General features: G+C 45.4%; 1 protein-coding gene across 1 annotated transcript in view; it reads right to left on the bottom strand.

Annotated features, from left to right (window-relative positions):
• TRIB1 (tribbles pseudokinase 1) overlaps positions 1 to 9,342 on the bottom strand; it is a 10,908-nt gene extending 1,566 nt beyond the window's left edge. Inside the window, exons 1-3 of the mRNA XM_056522744.1 lie at positions 8,836 to 9,342; positions 4,286 to 4,578; positions 1 to 423 (exon numbers count right to left, since the gene is read on the bottom strand). The exon at positions 1 to 423 is cut by the window's left edge and continues 1,566 nt beyond it. Of these exons, the coding sequence (XP_056378719.1) occupies positions 1 to 423; positions 4,286 to 4,578; positions 8,836 to 9,138 (1,019 nt within the window). The 5' untranslated portion in view covers positions 9,139 to 9,342. The remainder of the gene's footprint in view (positions 424 to 4,285; positions 4,579 to 8,835) is intronic.
• Positions 9,343 to 9,918: the final 576 nt, after the last annotated feature.

Here is a 9,918-nt window from a genome sequence, read left to right as displayed (position 1 = left end):
GGTACTAGTTGGTCGTTGTTACTCGGTGCCTGGTCCGCTAAACTGGGGTGCATGGCCGCCTCGAACCATGGATGTAATAAAATCTCATCCGCCGTGAGTCTTTCTGAAGGTTCCTTCCTCAAAAGGCTTCGTATAAGGCACCTGGCTTTCGGAGATACGTGGTCCGGGATGCAGAACTGTCCGCGTCGAATTTTTGAAAAGAGGGAACTAGGGTCCGAGTCGTGGAAAGGGTAGCGTCCCACCAGCAGAGTGAAGAGCATGACCCCCAAGCTCCAAACGTCGGCCGATCTCCCCGAATAGGACCCCGTGGTGTTCAGGATCTCCGGACTCACGTAGGCCGGGCAGCCGTGTTTGTCCGACAGAGCGTCGTCCTCCCCTTTTATGATGTGAGCGTCCTCCAAGCTTTCCAGTCTGAGCTGGTTCCTAGGAGACAAAAAAGAGAAAAGCAAAAACATCAAAAAATGTTCCATCAAATGACCACAAATTAATGTTCTATCAAACGCACCAACCCAATGTGAGGCCACCAAAGCCTCCTGGTCTGGGGTCAAGTCCTGGGAAAAAAGAAGTGTGGGACCTCAACCAAGATTTCCTGCAGGACTCCTGCTAATGGGAATGGTGTTCATGTTGTGGAAAAAGTGGAGGAACTCCTTTCCCATGCGTTCCTGCAGGACTTAAAGGGGTATTCAGCCCCTAGACATCTTATCCCCTATCACGCCCCCTCCCATAGACTTGCATTGAAGGGGCGTGACCGTGATGATACGAGCGGGGCGTGGCTGTGATGTCACGAGACTCCGGTGCTGCACCCGACGATCTAAACAAACGCCGGGTGCAGCAGGGAGATCACGGCGGTCCCCAGTGGTAGGACACCCCCCCCCCCGCGATCAGACATCTTATCCCCTAACCTTTGGTTGGGGATAAGATGTCTAGGGGTGGAGTACCCCTTTAAGCCCAGCTCCTGGTGGACCCTTCAACTTTTTGCTTTATGAGTTGATGGACGAGCACCGATGGACCATGAAAGTCCACAGATGTGACCTTCCCACGTCAGAACTCTAGGCTGTCAAGGCCAAAAAATTTAGGCAACTTGAGATAAAAGGGCATCGGTCAACCAGGGCTATTTAAAAAAAGACGGGTGACGCCAGAGGCTCATTTCACCCTGTAAAGTGTTCCTGGTCCTGTCCTCATGGTGAACTCTTGTTATAGCTACGATCGAGAGGACGGAAAAAATGACTCAAGGGGCCTCGGCAGTCTGGCAGCAAGTGACGGGTATCACACCGAAAAAACCTGAGCACCTGTGCTGGTGATATACAAAAATTTCCTACCGCATCATTTCACTTTAACACTCTCATGTCTGCAATTTTTTGGAATTTTTTTTAAAAATAACTTTTGCTTTATAATCTCAGCCGGCGCTGTACGACTCGCAGCCTTTTCCTCTCCGCCGGATATAAATAAAAAGTAACATTTAAAAATACATCTGGCAAAACGTCTATAACCGACTTCTAAAATCACCACCGTGACCACAAAGTCTACCCCCTTCTTCTCCTCCGCTCGCTCTTGGCATGGCTCCCCTGTAACATCAGTTTACATACCAGAGACATGACGTGGGTGAATATCCCAAATGGAACACCATGAGCAGAATGTTATGCCTGTTTGGCCTGAGAATTTCATACCTTCCGCCATATATCAGCGCTCTTTTGCGCCCATATAAGACGTCTGGATGTAACATGACGATGAGCAATGGGCCGGTGCAGAAGCGTAACTTGTAGCTTCTGGGCCCCCTATGGGAAATCTTCAAACGGGCCCCATGTGCCCATTATAATACTAGTTTCTAATGTGGCAGATGTGGCTTAGGACCTCCTTAGGCACTAGGGCCCCCGATGCAACTGCTACCTCTGCACCCCCTATAGCTACGCCAATGGGCCAGTGTGGGCAAACAACTATAACCTGGGGCACCAGTCTTGTTCCCATTGTTGTCCCAAATTTTGCTCCAATATGCATGTAGATGTAGCAGAGCAGACCTTTTTATCTGCAGTGCAGCAATAGGCGGAATGCACTTACAAAAAAATCGTGCAAAACAACAAAGTCAGCTCTACTACATCTCTACTATTTTTTTTTTATTTATTATAAAAAAATCATACTAAAATATATGAAATCTATTAAATTATAAAAAGATAAAGAATCATGCAAAACAACAAACTCAGCTCTGCTACATCTCTACTATTTTTATTTATTTATTTTAAAACATTTTATGATAAAATATATTAAATTATAAAAAGATAAAGAATCATGGAAAACAACAAACTCAGCTCTGCTACATCTCTACTTTTTTATTTTTTTATTTATATATTTAAAAAAAATTTATGATAATAAAATATATTAAATTATAAAAAAAAGAATCGTGCAAATCAACAAACTCAACACTACTATATCTCTACTATTTTTATTTATTTATTAAAAATGTTTTATGATAGTAAAATATATTAAATATATTAAATTATAAAAAGATAAAGAATCATGCAAAACAACAAAATCGGCTCTGCTACATCTCTACTATTTTTTTTTATTTATTTAAAAAAAAATTATGAATATAAAATATATTAAATTATAAAAAAAATATTAAGAATCGTGCAAACCAACAAACTCAGCTCTGCTACATTTCTACTCTTTGTTTTCTTCTTTTAATTCTTTATAAGAATTATATAAGAATTATAAAAAAATGTTTTATTTAATAAAAAAAAAAATAAAGAATCGTTTGAAACAACATACTCAGCCTCCTACATCTCTAATAATTATTTTTTTATTCTTTATTAGAATTATATATTTTTTTAATTAAATTATAAAAAAAATATAGAATCGTGCAAAATAACAAACTCAGCTCTGCTACATCTCTACTTTTCTTTTAAATTTATTTATATATTGAAAAATGTGTATGATAAATAAAATAAATAAATAATATAAAAAAATAAAATATATTAAATTATAACAAAAAAGAAAGAATCGTGCAAATTAACAAACTCAGCTCTACTACATTTCTACTCTTTTTTTTTCTTCTTTTAATTCTTCATAAGAATTATATAAAAATTATTTTAAAAAAATGTTTTATTCAATAAAAAAATAAATAAAGAATCATTCGAAACAACATACTCAGCCTCCTACATCTCTAATAATTATTTGTTTATTCTTTATTAGAATTATATTTTTTTTAATTAAATTATAAAAAAAAAATATAGAATATTGCAAAACAACAAACTCAGCTCTGCTACATCTCTACTCTCAATCCATACCGATTGACTCTATATTTTATTTTTAGTCCGCTATGACCACTTCCCCCCCCCCCCCAGCCAGGATTAGATGCAGACAAGTTGCAAAACTACAACTCCCAGCATGCTGTTTTAAAGTGATGTTCGTACACAGATATAGCAGTGTTGATACTGTTGCAAAACTACAACTCCTAACATTACACTGGGAGTTGTCGTCTTGCAACAGCTGGAGGCACCCTGGTAGTAAAACACTGCTATACAGTGGTCCTTAGCAGGAGACACAACCCTTTGGCTGTATGGGCATGCTGGGATTTGTAGTTTTTTTTGTGCAGGGAAACCTATCTCATAATTTTTTTAAATTACAATAGCAAATTCAGCTCTGCTACATCTAGAACGTTTCAGGGAAAACTACATCTGCTTGTTTCTCCTGCGCCGCAGCGGTATGAGCGTAAACAGACAGAGCAAACAGACGCCGATGGAAATACTAATATTTGGAAGCAATACGGGAAGGGGGCGGGGGCAGATAAAAAGGGGTACTCCACTGGAAAACATTTTTTTTATTTATTTTTTTTAAATTAACTGGTGCCAGAAAGTTAAACAGATTTGTAAATTACTTCTATTAAAAATCTTAATCCTTCCAGTACTTATCAGCTGCTGTGTGCTCCAGAGGAAGTTGAGTTGTTCCTTTCTGTCTGACCACAGTGTTCTCTGCTGACACCTCTGTCCATGTCAGGAACTGTCCAGAGCAGGAGAGGTTTGCTATGGGGATTTGCTTCTACCCTGGACAGTTCCTGAGACAGACAGAGGTGTCAGCAGAGAGCACTGTTTTCAAACAGAAAAGAACAACTCAACTTCAGCAGCTGGTAAGTACTGGAAGGATTAAGATTTTGAAATAGAAGTAATTTACAAATCTGTTTAACTTTCTGGCACCAGTTGATTCCTACCCGCACTTTCCGGTAACCAGACAAACCGTAATATTGAGCAATAGAGAGACACGGGACACTTAGGATCCCACGCCAAGGTCTCACCTTTCTTTGTCGGAGAAGACGAACTTCCTAAGCTTGAGGTCCCCCAGGACGATGGACGAGCGGTGGCAGTGGGACACGGCGCCGATGATCTGCTTGAACAACTTGGCCGCCTCCTCCTCGCCCAGCCTCTTGCAGCTCCTCACGTACGAGTGCATGTCCCCGAATTCCTTCTCAAAGAAGACGTAGGCCTTGCTCTCGCCTTGGATGATCTCCACGATGCCGGTGATGTGCCGGTGCCAGGGCAGATGGATGTAAGGCTGGATCTTTTTCTGGTAGTGCGTTAAGGGGAACACCTGCCGAAAAGAAGACAAAAATTTAGGGAGGTGCACCAACCTCAAGGACACCCTCCCCCCATTCATTCACATTCTGATCGAGCACGAATTGCCCCCCCCCAAAAAACCATGTTCTCAGTATCTAATGAGGCATCAGACAAAGCCGTGTGTCCGCGCGTTGCGCTGTCACTCAGAGGGCCGGATTAAGGTTACCGGAGGGGGGGGGGGGATCAGCATTGACGTAACTTGTCGGCTCCAATTAAAAATCAGCGAAATGGGACGTCAGCCCAAGAATGTGATTGTGTCAGATCCGATGTATGAGGGAAACGGGCGAACATCACATGGAAGGTTCACCCAACCGTGTGCAATGATTAACCATCCGTGCACAGAGGCTTACAGGGCCATCAAGGTATAGTGGAAGGAAGTGGTCTCCAAACTGCGGACCTCCAGATGTTGAAAAAAAAACTACAACTCCCAGCATAGGTACAGTAACTGCAAATAGTCACTATTCATATGTCATTATACCCTTTAAGTCGTAGACAGAGTAGCATTAGGACAGTGGTCTTCATACTGCGGACCTCCAGATGTTGCAAAACTTCAACTCCCAGCTTAGATACAGTAACTGCATCTAGTCACCATTTATATGTCATTATACCCTTTAATTCGTAGTCGTAGTCAGAGTAGCTATAGGACAGTGGTCTCCAAACTGCAGACCTCCAGATGTTGCAAAACTACAACTCCAAGCATAGGTACAGTAACTGCAAATAGTCACTATTCATATATCATTATACCCTTTAAATCGTAGTCAGAGTAGCTTTAGGACAGTGGTCTTCAAACTGAGGACCTCCAGATGGTGCAAAACTACAACTCCTAATATAGGTACAGTAACTGCAAATAGTCACAATTCATGTGTCATTATACTCTCGTAGTCAGAGTAGCTTTAGGGCAGTGGTCTCCAAACTGTGGACCTCCAGATGTTGCAAAACGACATCACTACATCTCCCAGCATAGGTACAGTAACTGCATCTAGTCACCATTTATATGTCATTACACCCTTTAATTGGTAGTCGTAGTCAGAGTAGCTATAGGGCAGTGGTCTCCAAACTACGGACCTCCAGATGTTGAAAAAAAAAACTACAACTCCCAGCATAGGTACAGTAACTGCAAATAGTCACTATTCATACGTCATTACGCCCTTTAAGTCGTAGTCAGAGTAGCTTTAGGACAGCGGTCTTCAAACTGTGGACCTCCAGATGTTGCAAAACTGCAACTCCCAGCTTAGATACAGTAACCGCATCTAGCCACCATTTATATGTCATTACACCCTTTAATTCGTAGTCGTAGTCAGAGTAGCTATAGGACAGTGGTCTCCAAACTGAGGACCTCCAGATGTTGCAAAACTACAACTTCTAGCATAGGTACAGTAACTGCAAATAGTCACTATTCATGTGTCATTACACTCTCGTAGTCAGAGTAGCTTTAGGGCAGTGGTCTCCAAACTGCGGACCCCCAGATGTTGCAAAACTACATCTCCTAGCATAGGTACAGTAACTGCATCTAGTCACTATTCAGGGGTCATTACACCCTTTAATTAGTTGTCGTAGTCGTAGTCAGAGTAGCTATAGGGCAGTGGTCTCCAAACTATGGACCTCCAAATGCTGCAAAAGTATAACTCCCAGCATGCCCGGACAGCCGTTGGCTGTCCGGGCATGCTGGGAGTTGTACTTTTGCAACATCTGGTGGTCCACAGTTTGGAGACCACCGGTGTAAGGGATCCTAGGGGCAGAACGAGACCCTTCGTCTTAAGATTCTTCATAAATGTCATGACAAACCAACTTCACTCCAGAGAAGGGCAGATGAGGTGACAGCGCTGTGTACACAGTCAACACTGAAACTAGGCCATGCCAACAAAGGGCACAGTCAGGTGGCAGCGGCAGCACTCGCTGGAGGTGGCAGTTCAAATAGTCAAAGGGGGTCTACATCTCCAGAAATTGCAAAAGGAAATAGTGGGAGAGAAGGAAGAGAACCCACACATCCCCCCAGGGACACCACATGGAACATGAAGCTGGGTACCCCTGAGGCAGTGCAGGAAGCAGAGTGATGGCCCCTGGAGACCACCGGAATGAGGTCTGCTGTCTACATCAGACAATACAATAAGCTCAGACTAAGTACAGATCTCACCCGGGATCTCAGGATAATATAACATAAATAAAAAGCAGGACAGGATTGCCTGGTCACCAGTCCCATAAGGTGTCCTCACAACAGCTGTTAGGGTTCCTGAGAGACCATAGAGACATCTACATGCTGGAAGTTCTTTTCCGTTTAGGTTCCCCTAGGAATACTGCAGACAACACACTGAGGGCACAAGGCTTCCTTATGCTTCCCATAAGACAACAGGCTGTGGGCACCCCAGACCTTGCATACCTCATGAGACCCTAAAGATAATAGACCAAGAGCCCCCCAGACCTTGCATACCTCATGAGACCCTAAAGATAATAGACCAAGAGCACCCCAGACCTTGCATACCTCATGAGACCCTAAAGATAATAGGCTGAGGGCACCCCAGACCTTGCATACCTCATGAGACCCTAAAGATAATAGACTGAGAGCCCCCCAGACCTTGCATACCTCATGAAACCCTAAAGATAATAGGCTGAGAGCACCCCAGACCTTGCATACCTCATGAGACCTTAAAGATAATAGAATGAGAGCCACCCAGACCTTGCATACCTCATGAGACCCTAAAGATAATAGGCTGAGAGCCCCCCAGACCTTGCATACCTCATGAGACCCTAAAGATCATAGGCTGAGAGCACCCCAGACCTTGCATACCTCATGAGACCCTAAAGATAATAGACTGAGAGCACCCCAGACCTTGCATACTTCATGAGACCCTTAAGATAATAGACTGAGAGCACCCCAGACCTTGCATACCTCATGAGACCCTAAAGATAATAGGCTGAGAGCACCCCAGACCTTGCATATGCCATGAAACCCTGAAGACAACAGACTGAGGGCACCCCAGACCTTGAATCCCCCATAAGACTATAAAGATAAAAGGCTAAGGGACCCCAGACCTAGCATTCCCTACGAGACTCTGCATTCTCCAACCTTATGGTTCCAATGAGACTGAAAGAACAAAACACTGTATTCAGGTCCTCCCCGACCTTAGAACTCTATAGACAACAGACTGAATGAACCCCAGAACTTGCATTCCCCATAAAACTCTAAAGATAATAGATTGAGGTCACCCCAGACCTTGCACAGCTGTCCTTCTGCCTTGGGGCTTCCATGACACCCCAAAGATAACAGTATAGGGGTACCCCTGCCTTGGGGCTTACCATGGGAACCTAAAGATAACAGTATAGGTGTCCTTCTGCCTTGGGGCTTCCATGGGACCCAAAATATAACAGTATAGGGGTCCTTCTGCCTTGGGGCTTCCATGAGACCCCAATGATAACAGTATAGGGGTCCTTCTGCCTTGGGGCTTCCATGGGACCCCATAGATAACAGTATAGGTGTCCTTCTGCCTTGGGGCTTCCATGGGACCCCAAATATAACAGTATAGGGGTCCTTCTGCCTTGGGGCTTCCATGAGACCAAATAGATAACAGTATAGGGGTCCTTCTGCCTTGGGGCTTCCATGAGACTAAATAGATAACAGTATAGGGGTCCTTCTGCCTTGGGGCTTCCATGGGACCCCATAGATAACAGTATAGGGGTTCTTCTGCCTTGGGGCTTCCATGGGACCCCATAGATAACAGTATAGGGGTCCTTCTGCCTTGGGGCTTCCATGGGACCCCATAGATAACAGTATAGGGGTCCTTCTGCCTTGGGGCTTCCATGGGACCCCATAGATAACAGTATAGGGGTCCTTCTGCCTTGGGGCTTCCATGGGACCCCATAGATAACAGTATAGGGGTCCTTCTGCCTTGGGGCTTCCATGGGACCCCATAGATAACAGTATAGGGATCCTTCTGCCTTGGGGCTTCCATGGGACCCCATAGATAACAGTATAGGGGTCCTTCTGCCTTGGGGCTTCCATGAGACACCAGGTTGAAGATCACCCTTTTTCTTGGGTCTTCCCTGGAGCCAATAGATTGAGTACCCCTGAACTACAGAACCCCAAAACCTCAGGTCCTACAAAGCACAATGAGCTTGGGGCCCCCAGCAAACAACACACTGAGGTCTCCCCAAGTTCTGGGCACATCGAGAGCAAGCAGTGAGGGCACAGTTGGCATCCTGCCCCTCCTGGCATCACACAGTGTCCTGGGCTCACCTTGCACTGCAGCTCTTCTCCAGTGTGCAGGTTGAGGGCTCTGGACACGTTCTCCCGGTCCCCAGCAGGTAGCAGCAGGTAGTTCCCTATACAGGTAGGTCCTTGGTGTTGGGGTGAAGCGCTGTGCAGGGATGGGGGCTGGGGGGAGCCCGGGGAGGGCAGCAGTCCACTGTCCGGGGGGGACTCACTGAGCCGGGCGCACTTGGCAGGTGGCTCATCGCTCTCCAGCCTTTTGGGGGGCGCCCTGCAGGTGCCCAGTCGGGGGGCCCCCAGCCGGCTCTGCCTCTGCACGTTGGCAATCATGAGTGATGCAAAAGAACAAAGAGCCCTAAGAAGAACCAGAAGTAAGCATCCAGCAAGAGGGCAAAGGTCCAAGCCGAGGAGGGCAGCAGCAAGGGGCGCACTCTAGGCATCCAGGGTCCTGCAGCTCCCTGCACAGTCTTTCCTATGGGCTGTGCAGCCTGGGTGAGCTCCTGACTGCATCTGCTTCAGGATCACACTGACTATCACACACACAGCTCCCAGCACCCTCCTCCTGGGTGACTCACCCCCTGTGACACACTGTGTGTGTATTGTAAGGGGACCCACCTCCAGGGCTTGTGCAACACATTCATAATCACATTACAGTCATGGAAAGAGGAGGAGACCAAGCTCATTCCTCTGGTTGCATCATTCCTCCTGGCTCTTCACTGCCTGGGACTGAGTTGCCTTCATTTTCATCATGCAGCCCCTGACTGATAGCCTGGAACAGGGTTTCTCAAGAAGAGTGCCTCCAGCTGTTGCAAAAAACAACAACTCGCAGCCTCATTGTAGCTCTAGAACAGCTTCATTGTAGCTCTAGAGCAGTATCCTCAACCAGTGTGCCTCCAGCTGTTGCAAAACTACAACTCCCAGCCTCATTGTAGCTCTTGACCAACCTCATTGTAGCTCTAGAGCAGTCTTTCCCGACCAGTGTGCCTCCGGCTGTTGCAAAACTACAACTCCCAGCCTCATTGTAGCTCTAGAGCAGCTTCATTATGTAGCTCTAGAGCAGTATCCTCAACCAGTGTGCCTCCAGCTGTTGCAAAACTACAACTCCCAGCC

The sequence above is a fragment of the Hyla sarda genome, chromosome 5 (assembly GCF_029499605.1).
Source record: "Hyla sarda isolate aHylSar1 chromosome 5, aHylSar1.hap1, whole genome shotgun sequence".
NCBI lineage: Eukaryota > Metazoa > Chordata > Amphibia > Anura > Hylidae > Hyla > Hyla sarda.
This window is presented reverse-complemented; position numbering and strand designations above follow the sequence as displayed.